General features: G+C 40.0%; 1 protein-coding gene across 4 annotated transcripts; it reads right to left on the bottom strand.

Annotated features, from left to right (window-relative positions):
- Window positions 1–250: 250 nt before the first annotated feature.
- Window positions 251–19,294, bottom strand: NSUN3 (NOP2/Sun RNA methyltransferase 3). 4 transcript variants are annotated; one of them, XM_074899514.1, is made up of 7 exons: window positions 19,173–19,286; window positions 18,111–18,278; window positions 17,770–17,879; window positions 15,985–16,328; window positions 14,251–14,405; window positions 13,590–13,711; window positions 251–516 (listed from the first exon to the last, which is right to left on the bottom strand). In XM_074899514.1, exons 2-7 carry the CDS (start codon window positions 18,123–18,125, stop codon window positions 255–257), a joined length of 1,008 nt encoding a protein of 335 aa, XP_074755615.1. In that variant the 5' UTR covers window positions 18,126–18,278; window positions 19,173–19,286; the 3' UTR covers window positions 251–254. The 4 variants fall into 4 exon arrangements, with proteins under 4 accessions (XP_074755615.1, XP_074755625.1, XP_074755605.1 ...); XM_074899524.1 differs by lacking the exon at window positions 19,173–19,286 and adding an exon at window positions 18,621–18,987; XM_074899504.1 differs by lacking the exon at window positions 18,111–18,278 and having other exon boundaries at window positions 19,173–19,294.
- Window positions 19,295–19,427: the final 133 nt, after the last annotated feature.

The following is a 19,427-nucleotide window of genomic DNA, read 5'->3' as shown; positions in this document are numbered from 1 at the left end:
CCCATATAAGAGCATTACTTTGATAATAATACCAAGAGCCCTTGACTTCACAGAGGCCCCCAACTCACATTAGAAGACACATACAGTATTTTAAGCTAAACTGTCTATCTTCCTTTTATTAGGCAGCAGTTGATACAAAATTGCAATGCTCTAGATTCAGTTGCCTTGGACATGTTCATATACACATATTATATTAGAAATAAATATTAATTTATCACATATCCCTTATAAAAAACTAACAGGCATCAGATGGACTACATTTTCTTTAATTTAGCTACATACATTGGACCCCATGCTCTCCCTTTCTCTGGGAGAACCAGAAGTTCATGCTGTTGCATACCACTGAGGAAAGTGAATTCCTGAGAAACAGCTTTGGCCATTTCAGTTATGTCTACAGGCATAACATTACTGCAGGAGTTTAGAATGAGATTTATTACATCGCTGTTTTCTGCCTTTGAGAGCGTGCACGTAGAATAGACCAATGATCCACCAGGACGCAATGCTTTAATAGCAGACCTACAAATAAAGAAACAAACAAAAACTCAACAGAAGAAGTGACATACTGAGGAACATATATAGACTTATAAGTCTAGAGTTGTAAGTAGGTATACATAAATATGAGAAAAAATATCATCATGAAAATGTCTTAACAGTATATAATTGACAGTTCAGGAAACTACCAGCAACACGTTTTTGCTTTCTCATTTATTAATGTATTCTCAGTTACTGAAGGTATTTTTTACACAACAGTGACAAGCAGAAAGCAGCATCCATTCAGAGTTGCAGAACATATTTCAAGAATTTATATGCACAGCACAACTGTGAAAATGTTGCAACTGTGCATACAAAATGGGTTACACCACATCAAAAGTGCTAGTTAGATACTTAGCTAGCTGCTTGCATGAACAAATATCAGAACGTACAGTTGCAGTAATAGCCTGAACTAATTACTGGGCTGTAATTTTAGAAACATTTCTGCAAATTCTGCAATATATTTGGCAGGTGAGAGGACTCAGGGGTTTCACTGAGCCACTATTTTTCAACCTGATTTCCTAAGGAAATATGACTTATTGGATTTTCTGTTTATGTTCCCTTCACCTATTAACCTGCTGACAAATGTTGACTAAACAAAGGCAAAATGGTGGCTTAAGATTTCAAGTATCCTGAAAGCTTCATGACTACTGGCGAATGGACAGAACAGAGGCTCTTTTTCACTTTCCCACTGAAACCGAGTTTAAACAGATTACTTTCCATTAAAGCAGATCTGCAAGGTCCTCTTTTTGGACAGATAAAATATACCCTATGAGAGTATAGAAATGAGATATGTAATCCATATTTACCTACTGCAAATTAAGAGAGTAAGAAAAATCTCAAGTCTTGCACCACAGAAGAGCACTCTTCAAATCTGATACCACCATATAACTGAAAGAGGAAGCGACACTAAAGGTTCATTTGCTATTAAAATGCTCTCTTAAAATAATCCCTTTTAATCATGCACTTTGGAGTCTTCTGGGACATAATGGCTCAAAGACTGAGCTGTAAGCTAGTATTCGAACAGATCACCTCACTGCTTCTGGAAAACAGATATAACTGGGCTGAAGCAAATACCATATTAAAATAGAACTGTTCCCTAATCAAAACTTCATTTGTTTAAAAGCAAGAGAATCTGAAGAGGTGAATGCTGTTACTCAGGTTGTGAATATCAGAAAGACAAGGCAAGTGTTCAGGGGACTGCAAGTGTGTCACTGGGAATTTAGCAGGTGCTTGAGGGCAGGACAGATACTGGAAGCATGGATTTATGGAGCATGGTGACACACACAGTATTGCTGTATGGAAAGACACTGAATAATCTTAGATTGGAAGATATTACTGACAATACTGCATTAACTCCTCAAAAAAAACCATCTACAGGGAAAAATAAAAACACCCCCTATCCTCAAACCGCATGAGGTGAGCAGCCCCCAAATGCAGTGAGCCTGATTCCAAGCCCAGATAAACAAACACAATGCCACTGAAAGAGCAATTACTCCAGAGACACACTGAAGACTTTCTAAGGGTGATATCTGAAAAAAAACAGTTGAGAAAGGAAAGAAGAAAATACAAGGGGAAAAAGATAAGTCCTTTTAACAGAATTGGACCTTTTCAGGAAAAGAATCAATAAAGAAAAGGCTCATCACAAGCGAGATCAAAGCAGATCACAGATCAAAGCTAGTCTGAAAGTCCTGTTTGAAATAATATGGAAACATCAGGACAAATTACAGCTTCAGAGAGAGATAATACAACTGTGTTCACCTTCCCAGGTGAAAACTCCTGCATATTACACCCAATCTGTTTCTCTGGGGAATGTACACATTATCTTGCTCATTTTTATTATGAGTCTTGGTTACATTAATCAGCAAGCCAAGTACATATTTTACTGGAGTCTATACTACTCCAATTTCAGTTAGTGTAAAAGAGCAGAGCTCTCAACTGAAGATGCTGAAAGGAAAATCAGTGTTTAATGCCTTTGTTGTATCAGTCTTCAGTGAAAAGATGGAGGGTGAGCAGATGGCTAGCACATTTAGCGTATGTGAGTGAGCAGTTCAAGTTCAGCCTGTTACAAGGAAAAAACAGGTTACAGAGTACTTAGTCTGAATACTTTCAATTTAACTGAGTCTTATGGACTCATTCTAGGATACTTCCAAAATTAGCTAAAGCTATCATAAAACTACAAGCTTATCTCAGACCTCTGAGTAGCTTTTGGGAGCCTATACAAATGTTTAAGAACGTTTTACACAGGTTGATACAGGATGACACTTACCTTGAGACAGTAAAACAGAGCAGGTGTCATCCTAACATCCCTTCCAGATCTTACTTTCTAAAATTCTGCTGTTACCAGCATGGCTTTGAATTACTCAGCTCCAGACACTCATCTTTTCTCCCCTCTCCATCCTAACACACAAACACTTTTCAGCAGGCTACAAAAGCACCAGTACTGGCCTCGAGGTCCTAGGCTGTCTCCACTGTCACACCAGCTGCCCACTTAAAAGGGCAGGGCTTATGCTGCTGCTCTCTGGCCTGTCTGCACAACCACAGTGCACCCAGATGTGTGAAAGGTAACTTGTAAAGCAGAGCAGGAATGTACGACCTTCCCTTCCCTTGAACAACAAGACAGTAAGAGAACCACACACTGATCCCAGCTTCTCGGCCTCATACTGGTTCTGGAAAACATAAAAGCATTTTTTCCCCCTTTATGTAATAGTTGCTTGGTTTTTACCTTTCACATTAGAACTCAAAAGAGAACAGAGCTGAAGTCTAAATGGGCTCTCAAAGTTAAGCTGATCTTCACAGTATTAATTAGAAACCACCTACTTTACTCATTTTCATAGAATTGTCCCCTCCAGCTACACCTTCTCCAAGCATACAGGAATGTCGAGCCACAAGAGGGCAGCTAGCTGGCTTGGAAATGCAAAAATATTTTTGCATGACAATCAAGATGTACTTTTAGCACACCTGATAGAAGTAGATAACAGCAACTGCTTTCCTACCTATAAGACAGATACTACATGAACATTCAAACAAGTGAGAAAATATTTTTACCATGTAAAAGTGGAAAAGGTAGAATGTAAACACCAAAAAAGTAGACAGAACTACAGGGTTAAAAGCCTGGGCACTTGTTAATCGTACTTTCCTTACCATATGTAACGTAACAACCATTCAAGACAACACTTTAAAGGCACCATGCTTCTACAGCTGAATCACTGGGGCAGTGATTCAGAGGAAAAGTGCAGCATGGTCTTCTGAACAAAATCCTGAAAACCTCACATCAAAACACCCCTAACTCTAAACCTCCTTAGCTTAGGAATCTTCATTGGCCCATGACCCAAAAAGGTCAGTCTGCTCAGTGCAGTTATCTTTATTCTGAAGCTAAGTCATGAATTAAAATATCTAAGGAGGATTGGTTTACCCTGCAAGGTTAATCAATGTATCTATCCACCTTGTCAAGTTCAGCAACAGTTGTTTCAGTCTGTGTTCAAAGTCAACCGGCAGCCATCCCTGATTAAGCCGTGCTTGGCTTTTGATAAACCTGCACTGAGCTGCAAAATTCAAAGTGAGGAAGTGCTGGGCTCAAAGTCACAGGGTGATGCTATGCTGGGCTAAGCAGATCCAGAGAGTCTGATCCCCTCATCATCAGCACGACAGACAATTCACTCATAAGAGAATTTGTTCAGATAAATTTAAGAAACTAGTCCTCCTCTATAACCAATGGAGGGAAACAAGCTTATCCAAGGGACAGGTCTGAGCTGGGACATAACTTAACAGGCATCTAGCAGAACTCACCACTGCTACTATGACTCCACCATCTAAGAATGTAAGATTCCGCTTACCTTACATCTCAATTATCCTCCAAATCTTTCCTTAAAGCTCAACTCTTAGTTGAAGGAATTTGGTGCCTGTTATAAGGTACTCTTAAAAATGCTAAACTTTTAATTTTTTAACTCCTAAAAATGGGCTCCAAAATCTAGAATGATCAAAAAGAATACCAGGGTAAAAGACCCTGAAAATATTTTTTCACCTTCCTCTTATTATAATTCATTGTTTAAAATACATTAAAGGTAATTAATCTGCAATTACTATTCTCTTAGTGGTACAGATGACCTTCATGTTTATTGAAGAAGAACAACTTTCAGTTTAAATATAGATCAAGTTAAACATATTTTCATAATTTTAAATTCAGGTATGTACATTTACTATAACGAATTTTACATGTTATAGGCACTAATACTGCAAAGTCTCAAGCTTCATATGGATAAACATAAGGACACACATTAAAAGCACAGGAAACCTTCCCTGGAACCGCATGACTTGTTCACCTTTCCCTACAACCATTTCTGCTTTAGTCGCATGATAACCCCTTAGTACTTGCAGTCAAGACCCTAAAGTAGCACCACCACTGTCAACAGCTGATATGTGTAATCAAGCTTTTATGTTGCCTGTTATCATACTACACCACTGCACAAGTGTGAGGTTATTGTTCCTAATGTAATAACATAGTCAAGTTTTATCTAGTTTATTTCTCAAAAATTACTTTAAATCTAACAATGGAAAAAATGCTAACAGTAAATTAGGGAAACCAGAGAAGTACTATTATTTATTATCTCAGGGAGAAAAGACCACTCTAGAGCCACACAATAATTTTAAACCCAAAAAACTCTTACATGCAACTAAAATGTGGCTAGCCAGAACCCAGAAAGAGGATTTTTCACACTTACAGAAAATTAAAAATGAAAGGCTGACGTTTTGTTCATTCTAAAAGTCTTGGCATCTCAAACATCCTTTTAAAAATAGGCAGACAATAAATACATATTTCATTCCATAGCTAGCATCTGCATGTCCAGCCTACTCCTGTGCTTGGGTTTATGTTGCATGCCATTAGAAGCGTCAGCATTAATTATGTTAATCATTCAACCATTTTCAGTATTAAAGTAAAAAAATTACATATATTTTAGAGCAATTTTAAAATAACACAACACTTCAACAGTGCCATCTTTTGGCAACTGGGATGTATTTCTGCTCAATATGCAAGATAATGTCTGGTCAGAATAAAAACTGCTAACCCTTTTATAAACTATTCAAGCAACAAAACATCTCAAGACAATTTTACTTTTATCCTCAATGCTATTCTTTTTATTAACTAAATTACAGAACGGTTTGGGTTGGAAGGGACTTAAAAGACCATCTAGTTCCACCCCCCTGCCATGGGCAGGGACACCTTGCACTAGCCCAGGTTGCTCAAAGCCCTGTCCAGCCTGGCCTGGAACACTGCCAGGGAGGGGGCAGCCACAGCTGCTCTGGGCAACCTCTGCCACTGTCTCACCACCCTCACAGGGAAGAATTTCTTCCTTACATCTAATATAAATCTACCCGATTTCAGTATAAAACCATTACCCCTCATACTATCCCCACACTCCCTGATCAGGAGTCCCTCCCCACCTTTCCTGTAGCCCCTTTCAGTACTGGGAGGCCGCTATAAGGTCTCCCCAGAGCCTTCTCTTCCCCAGGCTGAACAACCCTAACTCTCTCAGACTGTCCTCACAGGGGAGGTGCTCCAGCCCCCTGAGCATCTTCGTGGCCTCCTCTGGACCCACCCAAGCAGGCCCATGTCCTGCTTGTGTTGGGGCCCCAGAGCTGGATACAGAACTCCAGGTGGGGTCTCACCAGAGCGGAGCAGAGGGGAAGAATCCCCTCCTTCAACCTGCTGGCCACACTTCTGATGCAGCTCAGGACACGGTTGGCTTTCTGTGCTGTGAGTGCACATTGCTGGGTCATGTTTACTTTTCCATCTTCTAACACCCCCAAGCCCTTCTCTGCAGGGCTGCTCTCAATCGATTCATCACCCAGCCTGTATTTGTGCTTGGGGTTGCCTCGACCCATGTGCAGACCTTGTACTTGGCCTTGTTGAACTCCATGAGGTTTGCACAGGCCCACCTCTCCAGCCTGTCCAGGTCCCTCTGGATGGCACATCCCTTCTCTCCAGCGTGTTGACCACACCACACAGCCTGGTCGTGTTGGCAAACTGCTGAGGGTGCACTCAGTCCCACTGTCCATGTCGCCAACAAAGATGTTGAACAGTGCCAGTCCCTACAACCACCCCTGAGGAACAGCACCTGTCACTGCTCTCCACTTGAACATTGAGCCTTTGACCACAACTCTTTTGAGTGCCAGCACCCAGCCAATTCCTTATCCACTGGGTTGTCCATCCATCAAATCCCTCTCTCCAATTCAGACACAAGAACAACATGTGGGACAGTGGCAAACATAGATACGAAGATATTACTGAAGATATCACACATTTCCTTCTTCCTCTTGGAAGGAGTCCAGATACGTTGTGGCAGTAAGGCCTGCATGTTAAAGGTTTTTCTTTTATTTCTCAAAACCAAATCAAAATGATAACGAAATTCCTCCTCTGCCAAAATAATTTTTTTAATACTTCACGATGGGCAGTGACAGAGGTGCACAGAAGACAAAGACACTAGTTCAAGTATTCTCTCCATATTTCTAGCAGGTACTCCCTCTGCTCCTCTCAAAGTAAGCTTTGCTACTGTAGAGAGAATTGTAGTTCAGAATAACACGGTAGCAACAGTACAAACATGAAGTGAACTGCTTTTTTTCAGCATTAGATTGAACTTGAAATAAAAGTAGACACAGCCACCACAAAACACCCCAAACAACCAAACACACAAATTAAAAAAATCCACCCTGTTCTGCTCTAGCCAAAATTTGTCCTGAAAATTCTGATAAATAACATTTCTATAGCAAACAAATTTAAATTCTTCTAAAGAAAAAAATGAACCTTCAGTTTAACATTATTGAGTCTTCGCTAATGCATGGCAGCTTCCAAAATACTTGTCTCGTTAACACAGGGCTATGAGACGTCCTTTGCCATACTAGAACCACAGCACCCTTGCAATGGTAACAGATTGGTTTATCCCATTCACAGGTTTAAGAGCTGCAAGTGCCAACACAATGCTTAAGAATTTTGCTTTCACTCTCAGTGTTGCAGCACCCTGCACACTCACACACTGGGTTTCTGCAGGCCCTGTATCACTAATAGCATGGCTGTTTCTAGCTGGCTAGACTCCAGCAGCCAGAAGTAGTCTACTGTCACAAACCTTCAATCCTTCTGTCGTTTTAGTCATCCCAGAATAACCTTCTTAGAGGTCCATCCCTCTTCCCAGCTTAAACTTACTTACTATTTACAAGAAGAACATATATAGCCCAAGCAGAACCGTCTCAGCTACAGAAAGGAGAACAAAAGACCTTTGAAGCCCACTACAGACTTTGCCACACAGCTTTAGTGTTTTTCCTTACAGCTTACATACAAAAAGGACTGAAGGTGGATTTAAAGCAAAATTTGTGTCAATTTAAACCTGTGATCTCAAAACAAATGACTAGCTGCTGGGTAGCTTATTTGTTTATTCATGCAGTTATTTGTTAATTCATTTAACTGTTTTGCAACATATCATTAGGGATTTGATCTGAGAGTTACTCACAGGGCACTGCCATCAGCTTAAGGAACCAGGCAGTATATAAAATCAGGAACTATTTATTTTAACATCTCTGATGGAAGACAACAGTGGCCATAGCACTCACTCTTTGTGAAGAAATTCAAACCAACCACGAGTCTAAAACACCCAGTGAAATGACTCATACCACCAGCAACATAATCAACAGTGTTTTGGGGAATGGCACAGCACAAACATGCCACATTTAAAGCATACGAAATTAGAACAAAAAACAAAGTCTCCTTGTCCAGTCAGCAGCTACCTAACTGTTTTCATCTGGAGGGTCAAGGATGCACAGAGAAGGAACACAGTTTGCACAGCAAGACACCCTGGGCAGCACAGCCAATTTGGAGCCCAGGACCACCAGACTATATAAAGTATGCAGCTTTTCTAAGATAGGAGGTGGTTAATGAAGGAATCATCCACACAACCCACAAAAGATTTGCTGGTCCAGCAGTTGCAATTCTAAAAAATTCCCAGTGGAGTTAATTGACTAGATGGTTATAGGTAATGAGTGGATTAAATGGGCAGCTACAGGGGAGCAAAGGGAAAAATTCCAGGGAAAGAGCTGAAGAACAGTGTGATGAAGCAATCCTCAACATGATTTTCTCCACTTTCCTATGTGCCTTCTTTCCATTCTCCACAGAAAATTGCTTCCCCCTCTGGTACCACAGTTCAGAATCCCCTGAGGTCACTCCAAAACACCCCTGAACTTCACCCAGGGAGCTCCTTCCAGCACATGCTGAAACAGAAATCTGTGGCACAAGAGAGTCGACATATTTCTGGAGGGACTCCCTTGTGCTTCTCCTTCTCCCATGACAATCAGCCCTACCACCCTTTTAATGCTTGACACTAAAACTCAAGCAACTTCTACAATGGTAAATTTTTTTAAAGGTTCAAGACACTGGCTCTCCTTGCCTTTGCAATGAACACTAAAGGCTGAGATGTTTTTCATCAGTAGCAAACCACAAAACTGAAAACTGAATCACTGCATAGGACAGCTAGCTATTTCTGAGTATCTTCCTTTTTACTTCACCATTACATGCCCATGTGCTATAGAGGCTTTTGTCTTAAAACAGAAATGGTGTAATAGCACCATATGCTAAATATATGATGGTATAATTTATAAAAGACAATTTTTGCCTTCTCTGTCAACACCCCCCCCCCACCCCCCACCCCTCCCCAATTAAAAGCACACAATTCTTCTTCTAGGTACACGTGGAAAACTCTACATTTCACTGAAAACTAAAGGTGTCACTGAATGCAGGAGGAAGACTATCAGGATTTTTCCAGTAAATCACAGTATTTACTACACACCATGTGAAAAAGACTCTTTTTCAACAAGTAAATCTACATTCATTCTATGAAACCACATCACTAATTTTCACATACCAGAGAAAACAGCAGCTTGTAACTTAAGGTTTGTTACGTTTGTGTCCTACATTTTCACCAATAGTTTTAACATTTATTCTAAGATATATTTTCAAAGGTCTGGAACTAGAGAAAATAAAGCAGGTCTTGTGGCACATAGATTAGCCTTTAGAGACTCAGGTTGTCAATTCTACCTGATGACTCAAGGGAAACAGTCAATCTCATTTTACTTCCCATGTGTGTAGATTGCTAAACCACCATAGGAAATGGCTACATCATCAGCAGTCTCTGCTCTGGGACAGAAGCAGCAAAACAAGCACAGATCAAAAACTTTATGAAGCCACTTGCACAACATCTGGTTACTTACATATGACATTAACTAATGGTTTAAGTACCCTTTAATTCAGAAAAATAGGTTCAGAATACTTGAGTTGAGGTTGCTTTTTTCCCTTCAAAATAAAAACATGTGCACAACCCTCCTACCTCCCAAACTATTCAATAAGAAAAAACCCACCAAAACCTCAAAACTTCTGGTAGTCTCTTCTTGAAAAAGACCAGCAATTTCAAATACCATGTTCTGACTGATAACCAAAGTAAAAACATTCTTTGTACAGAGGGCAACATTCATTTTATCTCACTATTGCGCTCCACTTGCATAGGGTTTGTAAGAGCGGATTCGTAATATACAGAACCAGACACCGTTCCTTAAAAATTGTACTTAGAAACAAAACAGGGATGGAAACATTTCATGAACTAGGAAGAATAAAGGGTTTTCTGGGTTTCTCAAGCCAAGTTTAATGCTTCACCCTGAGTTGTGGAAAATGAGAATACATACAACTCGAAAGAGATAAACTAGGAAAATGAGCGTTGTGTATGGCTTATTTTGCCACCAGTAATCCAAAGCACACTTCAAATTTCTCATGCATCCTGAATTCACCCAAATCTCTTAACTTTGCATAATATCTAAGACATACACACAGAGTCTCGATTGTAGCTAACTACTAGGAAGAAAAAGAGGTGAAAAAGGAAAGTCAACCAGTATGTATTTTTTAAAGTTAGTCTGAGCTCCTGTGGACCAGAATTCTATTAAACACCAACTGGCGCTTAGAGATGTTGTATATAGAAGAGTCACAGTAGTCTGAATGCCTTTGCTGCTTTGCATCCTGTTGGATTTATTTTCAGCTGAGCCTTAACACAGTTTCTTCTAGCTGCAGTAACTGGTCTAGTAATAATTATAACATCCATAACAGTTTCACCACTAAGGTATTATGCACTTGAGCTTAACCCAAAATTTAATTTCTATCTGAAAACCGATAACATTGGTGAATTCACTTAGAGGAACCACTGCATTTTGTGCTAGCATTCAGTATCAGGAAATGAACATTCCTTCCTTACTTGCAATTTGTTTTCTGTATGAACACTCCAAATAATAACAAGATTTGCAGTGTGTTCTTGCATTATAGCACACAGCAGGGATGCTTTGATTTTGGTATTAACAATCATTACAATCTTAATTTCTTTCAAATCAGTGGTGCCCTCACTGGTTATAAAATTTGCTGTTCAGCATTTATGCCACTTATTTACTTTTCAGATTTTATTCAGACTGGAGTAGGAAGATTGCTGCATCAGTTTCAACACTTCTTCCAGATCTTCATTCTCTGAAACCTCTACATTCTTAATAAATGACACTGTCTTGCAAAAACTACTTTTCTTTCCTTTACTTCCTCTCTGATGTCCCCAGCTTCCCCACCCAAGCAGATCTGCTATAAAAAAAAATTAAATTAAAAAAATAAAGCGCAAGATGACCAAACCCAGAAAAACAGATTACAAGTGAAGCATTTCCTTAATTAAGAGGGAATCTCAAATTCTGGGCTAAATGTGACTTCATAGAAATGAAAACAGAACAAGCCTTTGCATTTCATTCTTCCCACTTGTGTGTTATCCTTATACTTAATACTACTGCTAAACTGAAATAATGCTTGGTCTTATACTTTAAGTTTCATCTTCAAATCACACAGTATTTCTTACACTACTCTCAACAAAATTGCTGGCATCCAGCTTTATACTTGTTTTTGTTTTACAGATACAGGAACCAAGGTGAGAAATGCCCACGAACATAAAGCACCAGGTAATCTGAATAGATAAACCACAGGTAAAATGCAGTACAGCTGGATCAACACAGCTTCAGCCTTCCTGAGTATTACTGGAAGTAATCTGAGATGGGATTCAAACTCAAATTTTTATTTATAGACTCTAGCCATAAAAAAAAGGCTTGAACAGGGTAGCATTTCACAAATTTAATTCTGCCAAACATCTAATGCACTTGCATTAACCTGTTAGCCTTTCCTGGTCTCATTTTTATCGTTTCCTTCTTCCCTTTCACATGGCGTCTGAGATGTTTTCAGTAGTGGAAATTCCGTCTAAAGTGATCGGACAAAAAGGTACAATAAAAATACAGTGGACAGCTATACCATTTACTAAGTACACGTCCAGTATTTTATCCTATAACGCTTGTAATCTCTAACTCTTGAACCTAAGCATTTATTTCATATGCTCCAAAATATTTTAAAAGACAAAAAAAATAATCCAGTGCACATAACAATAGATCGGTCAATCTACAGAACTACTCAGATCTATGTAGAGCAATGAAATTACCATCCTTTTACTTCAATTTACACATCAAAAGTATATTGTCCTTACAATTCTAATTTTTATTGCTGTTGCTATAGTAAAGTATACTTTAAACAGAAGCAAAGTTCTCTTCTTGATTTAGGAATATTCAATTAAATCTGATTTGGGCTGACAGGAATGTCTCCTTTTTTTAAAAACAAGGTTTCTGCTGTCATGAGTTCTCTGCTTCAGGATTACAATCTGGAGTGATTTATGCAAATTCTCAAAGTTTCTCTGCATGATATATATGCTTTCTTTTGGTACAGGTTCACAAATTGGATTTTATATGTCAAATATTGAAAAGGGAAAACTGAAACAGGTCAGTGTTTTAGATGTGATTGATTTCTTCAAAGGAAATGGGTGACATGATGCATTATTGCAATAAGATACTTGTATTTCTGTTATAAATCATAGGCTTCTGCTAGGCCTTTTTCAACTGGAAGTCATGCAAAACCAAAACTATCCTGAACTGCTGCAATGGGAACTTTCCATAAAAACTTTCTTTTCTTTTTTATAATATGTTATTTTTCCCTCAATTTGCTTTGACAGATGGACTTCAGGCGTGACTGTTGCTCTGCAAAAAACACTCAAGTCTAGAAGGTATTATTGGAAAAACACTTCCCCCCCCAAAGAAAAACTGTAGTTTGAAATGCTTCACAAATACTAACCTATGGTTGGTATTAAAAAATCTAATACACGACAACCTTGATTTCAATTACAGGTGGATGTTCTTGAAAAATAAACAAACAATCCTTTCTCTCCCACCACACCCCACGTTCTTTTACTTTTTTTCCCCTATCAATTATGATCAGTAATCTTTCTCTGCTACACATAGTCAAATGGCTATTAAATTCTAGCAGCATGTAAGAAAGTACAATAGTGGACTCAATCTTTTCATATAAACAGCCCAGAAAGCAGATTCTCAAGCAGCACTAACTAATGACCTAAGTGATGGCTGATAACAAGCCCTGACTTATAGCTCAGTTATCAAAAAGTCTGCAATAAAGAACTGTAAAGAACAATAAAAAACTGTGAAAGAACAACAACAAAATGAGTTGGGGAAGAATGCCCAACTTGGTAGGTTTATAAACTACTTCCACAGACAGTTAAAAAAGCACTATTAAAAATCATACATGTTTTTGCTTCAGCTGAGGACTATATCTGAAACCGTTTTAGCTGTGTCCACCAAAAATATTTTGATGTTTTACCAGACTGTTCCGAGTCATCTGAAAATGGACATATACGTGAACGAGTTAAGAGGACTGTACAGCAATACATAGAGGACCTATGCCTCACAGCTTATATTACCCTATACAAATTTCCATATTCACATTAACCTAGATCAACTGTTTATTGCAAACAGCATTGCAACAACATATTCTTCACTTTCTTTTCACATGGTGAAACCTGGCTTTGATTATGAAACGTGACAAATCTTGCCCCCATTATCATTTTTATTAATTATGAAAAACTCTTTTAAGAGCTTTCTTTTGCACTTCTCACCTTAGCAGCTGGAATTGTAGATATGGTAACTCCTTCCTTTGTATTAGCCTAAGTGTAGCTTGCCGAATATCAGAAGAGAACAGCCAACTTCTGTCATTTGAACAAGGAGCATCAACCAGTACCTAAGCAATAAATAAGTAAGAGCAAATAAGACAATTCCAAATAAAGATACTCACTTTCTGAACACTGTGTGCCAAAAATCCACTCAACATACTTTTGCAAACACTTGGAACACCCTTTTTATTTTCCATTTTAGCAGCAGAAATGATCTAATTACTATTTTGAGATGTTTTTATGGAGTTATGGAGAGAGAAGGGGGGGATAAGAAATTACTACTCCAAAAATACCCTCTACCTGATGAGCTCTCACTTGTTCCCCCCCTTCCTAATTACACATTGTGCAAAGAACATTGCTGCAAGATCTTCAGAATTCACTACCAAGGCTCTGTAGGTAATATCATCTAACACATGATTAAATGCACAACAGGCTTCATAAAGTAATTCCTGAGGCTCTGAAATCCTGTACATGACCTTGATTCCCCTTGATAGATCAGATATTTTTGCGGGGGCCAGAAAAAGAAATAAAATTTAAAAGCAAGCAGCACAGGAAGAAGAAGCAACAGAATGTAGAAATATCATTTGCTAATAAGACATCATGTTACCTTGTCATATAATTCAGGCTTAAGATCTCCAATGTGTCTACCATCCAGTTTAGAGACCATTATTAAGTTAATCAAAGGATCCGGGATGAAGGATTCTATTGTCTGTTTCAACCATCTTGACCTCAAATCATCATGTTCATTACAGTGAAACTGACCTTAGAAAATTGGAAAAATAAAGTCTTGGTTTTTTACAAATACAAGGAGTTACACCAATTTCAGAAGTTCTACCCTTTTTGCCATGACTATACACCTTATGTGCTTATGTTATTGCATATTTTATAACACTGCTGAATTTTTATAAACCCAAGTAAATTTCAACATGCTCCTACAGAGGAATCCATATTTAGTAGCAAATACTTTTTGTAGCAACAGACTTCCATAGTAAAACAAACTTTAACCATAATCCATATCCAAAGACCAGTGCTAAGAGAGTCTTTCTTGGCTCCTTGAGCCATTGTCTAAATTAAGTACATTACCCTTATTAATTAATTACCTCTTAAATAAATATCAGTTTTGTGTATCCTAAGCCAAGCAGTCCAACTCCCTAGCTATTTGAAATTTAAGCTAGAAGTGTTTTAACAGAAACCTTTTGGTTGCACTTATTTTAACAATGTAGCCAGAGTAGTTACCCCTTCAGAAGAAACACTGCTGTTGCTTGCACCCAGACCAGAAACACAGCACAGTATCTTTTCCTTAGTCCCATTTTCTAATTTAATAACATTTCTATTTTCATGTCTCCACAGGTTGTCCTACACCATGTTTGTCAAGCACAATATGGTACATTTTAGCATTCTTTGATGTATATTAAGAGTCAACTTCATTACATCTTACGTTCCCAGCAACAGTTTAGTATCTTCAGAAGCAACAACAGGATAAAAGTAGATTTTTTTGTAAAGGGTAATCCACATTTAATTTACCTCAGTGGCATCACCTCATTCCTCTAGAAGAGGAAGGGAGAACCAGCTGTAATCAACAGGTGCAGGTGGTTATAGTAATGGTCTCATCAGTAAGAACATAAGGTGCTGGGAACATTTTGAGACAATTACTACCCAAGCTAATACAGACACTTGGAAACAACAATCACAGCTTGCCTTAACTCCCTGGCCTGGAAAGACCAACCTGCTGTTTGGTGTTGGTTTCTAAACACTGTGATTATTTTCGTGTCCTTGTGGAATACCAGGTGGATTGAACCACAAAGCTTATTAAATACTGATATAGAACAATTCTTCATCATAAGCTTTCTCCTTCTGCCTAGATCTTGCACATTGAAATTTGTTATTCTCTGATTTACATCAGTACACTTAGATTTACTTATACGGTTTGCATAGAACTGGCCAGAGCTAGTAGCAGAGGAAAAGGAAAAAAAACAACCCAACAAAATTACAAGTATTAAGATTGCAGATCTTAATCACCCTGTGCCAACAAATCTACCTGATTTTAAGTAACTTCTTGAGCAGTAACAAAAAGGGAAGCAGTACAGAAAGAAAAACATGAGCTACTCCACTTTTGTCTGTCAGTCTACAGTAACCTATATTTAAATAACTAGCACATTTTTCATCCTCTTTTAGGTAAACAGACCATAAAATCTTACTAAATGGCATGCAACTACTTAGAATATAAACTGCTGTTTGTTTTTTTACCCCAAACCCAAATCTTAAAAACAAAACAGGCACAACTGAAAAAACTCAAGCACAGAGCCAGGGATCAGCTTCTAACAGCACCTCGATGCTTTACCTGGAGAGGCACACTGCAGTGTAGCTACTGATTTACCCCCTGGTGCAGCACAGAGATCCAAAACGTCTTCCCCATCTTTCACTTCTAATGCCAACACTGGCAACAGTGAAGCAGCGTTCAGCAGGTAATACTCTTTCAGTTTACCAGCCTGGTGTTTTTGTGCAGGGAATCTCCCAGGGGTTCTCCTGATGTAACACTTAAAAGATGCAGGAAGACAGGGTAAACTTCCTGGAAAGGCAGGATGATATCCCTTCACACGCAAGGTGTTCTCCAGTTCAGCAGATGGGCTGAACTTGTTAAGCAGAATGGCGTACTGCCAGCACAATGGGTATGTGAGTACATCTCTAGATTAAAAAAAGGAAAAGTTATTTTGAACATTAGGTATGATTAAGAAAAGTATGCAGTAAAGTAATTTTAATAATTTTAAATCAAGCCACCATTTTCTCTAGTTATTGCATTTAAAGCACTTATTCTGAAACAAGATGTTCTCTACTTTTTCTAATTCTTTAACAAACAACTGTAGAATTTATAAATGATGAAGCATAACGCTCCTTCTGACCAAAGTTCTTCCTTAGGGACAAAGGACAACATTAATATTAGTTGTAAATATCACAACAAAAAGAATCACGTTGGTTTTGCAATGGTTATTCCAGCTCACGCCATACAATGGAGTTTTTACAAGTGTTCTTTTCTAAATTTTCTTTTATGTTCTGCAAACATTGTGCCAGAACAACTTTAACCAATAGATATTTCTAGCAGACAGTCAAAAAGCAGTGTTTATACGGGAGGAACATTCTTGTCCACATTTCAGTCCACTTTTTCAGACCTTTCTTATATGGAATTTTCCCACTTTCCATTTGAATTCCTCTCAGTATTTTTTCATTTAGCCTCAAAAAATACTCCTCAGGAATATTCACTGTCTAAAAGAGAAACACATTGATCCAACCTAAAAGTTTTTAAGTTGATTCACTTAAACTAATGCTATACATCTACATTTTGGTGTGGGTTTTTTTTTTTTTAAACAATGGAGACACTGATTTTATACTAGAGAGCATTCAGGGGAATCACAGTTTCTAAGACTGGTCACGTAAGATGCTTTTCCATTCAAAGTAACGTGACACCAATCATGGGTGTGCTCTTCATGCGCTTTAGGTCGGTCAATTGCTTTTGTTCAATTTCCTCTTGAAAAGTATGTAAGCTAGGCAGTGAACTGCTCCAGAAGGGCTCTTCTGCTGGCTTTCCGATGAACAACCACCACCAGCGAGCAGGGAAGGTGTCTTCTCTCAATACCACAGCCAGTTCTTCAGAGGCTGTGTGATCAAGGCCCAAATTGATAGCCTTTTGTGCACGTCATCAATACTCAACTTCTTCTAATGAAAGAAATCAGGGGATGTACCTGTCTCCTAAAATCTTTGTCTCAGTCTCTCAAGCTACTATAAAGCTGTAGGAAAAAAACCCTAATAGAAGCTGTTAAGTATAAAGGGATGCTTTTTGGATCACGTTTTTACAAAACAGTCAACAAACACATAAGATTGCAGTCTTCTAGGAGAGCACTTGCATACAGAACAGAAGCTTCATCACATCCAAAAGAATCATGTCAAGGAAAAAACTAAAGTTCCAAGTTTTAGTCTTCTGCTATTTAACACTTTTACACTAGTTCTAAACTGAAAATAAATTTAAGAAGTTGTAACAATCCATGGCTGTTTTCAAAGTTATTTTATGAATCACTTAAAAAAAATAACAGAACCTCTCCTCTCACACCACCATCTCCCCAAAACAACAGACCTGACACTGGCCCATGCTTCTCCCAGTTCCGTTGTGTACTGCTTCTCAAAATGATCCAGAGCAACTTGACAAATCTGCTTTTGAAGTTTCCCTTTAGTTTTATTTTCCAGCTTCAGAGAAAGGAGAAAAAAAGCAGTTAGAAAACTAAATGAAACCCTCTCTTTAGTGAGAATTTTAGTTCTCACTAAATTATTAAAAGAACGTTTTATCAATTTAAATGATGTCCGTATCAGGGATATTAGGATGCTCAAATGTCAAGGTCACGACACACATGCAATCAAGACCTAACAGAAATTTCAGAGAACAAACAACTTAAGCTAGTGTACTCTTCTCTTCCCTACCTGTGAAGAGATCATTCAAAGCTTGCTGATAATACTCTTCCACGTCCACTGTGCTAATAATACAGTGTGGTTCCCGGGACTCTAATGTACCAGGAGCAAAATAAGCAAGGCATGATTCTGAGATCCTGCACTACGATCACTTCTGCCAAGATGTACCCATGTGCTTAACTAAAAGAAAAAAAAATAATTTGAATCGTTGTGGAAGTCAGATGGAGTTGAGCCATGAGGCACTGTAATAACTAATTTATTCCAGGTAAAAGAAAATCGCCTATACCTCTTCGTTCTTTTATTTTTTAACCTGTGAAAATTTATTTTAATTGGGGGGGGGGGGGAAGTACTTCTGGTTTCTCAGCAAACTGGTGCAATTCGGAAGGAAAACCCCAAAGATAAAACACTAAATTTAGCTGGATTTCCCTCCCCAGGGACATGCAGCAGCCCTCCCCTTCCTCCGACCGCCCTACCATCAATGCCTCTGATTCCCGCTCCCCTCTGAACAATTAACGAAAGGACCTGCCAAGCTCCGAGTTATTCTGTTGTCCGTTAACTGCTTAATGAAGCGCCCGGTGCACTGCCGGGTCTGTTTTTTCTCTCTCTAATCAAGAGATCCCCAGCCGCGGGCCTGCGCGGCCTCGCGGACCGGAGCCACGGCCGCACCGCAGCCACCCGCGGGCTGGCGGGCGGGCGCGGCCCCGAAGGCCAAACGGGTCCCGGGGAGCTTCCAGGACCGAGGAGGGCCGGCAAAGATGCGCAGGTGCTTGCGGAAGGGACGTGGCATTGACCACAAAGGGGGTGTAACGGCTGCCGAGGGGGACCCTGGCACCGGGCCGCCTTCGGCAGCCGCAAACACCCCCGGGAGCGCTACCGCACCGCACACTGCCAACGGAGAAGCTTCGCTGCGAGCCCAGGGACGGGCCCTGCGCTCTGCCGCCCCTCTCGGACAGAGCGCTGCCCCGCGGCCGCTGCAGGGCCCTGGGCCCGCGGAAGGGCGACGCGCAGGAAGGGGCCGAGCGTCCCTCCCGCCCCGCTTCCGGCCGCCGCTGCCCGGCCCCGCCGGCCCCTCACCTGCTCCGAGGCCCGGGCGGGACGGCGGGATCCTCCCGGGGGACCCTCCCGCCGCGGCGGGGGGGGCGGCGGCAGCAGCAGCCGGGGCGCCGCGCGCGGCAGCCGCATGGCGGGAGCCGGGGGCGGGATGGCGGGGCCGGGGCGGCGGCGCCCCCTGGCGGCTGAGGGGCGGCACCACCCGCCCGGCGCCGCACCCCCCCCGGGGTACCAGAAATTCCAAGGTGGAGACGGAGAGGGGATGGGGGGTCATTCTGC

The sequence above is a fragment of the Athene noctua genome, chromosome 1 (assembly GCF_965140245.1).
Source record: "Athene noctua chromosome 1, bAthNoc1.hap1.1, whole genome shotgun sequence".
Taxonomy (NCBI): Eukaryota; Metazoa; Chordata; class Aves; order Strigiformes; family Strigidae; genus Athene; species Athene noctua.
Note: the sequence above shows the minus strand (reverse complement) of the source record. Positions and strands in the feature narration are given on the sequence as shown.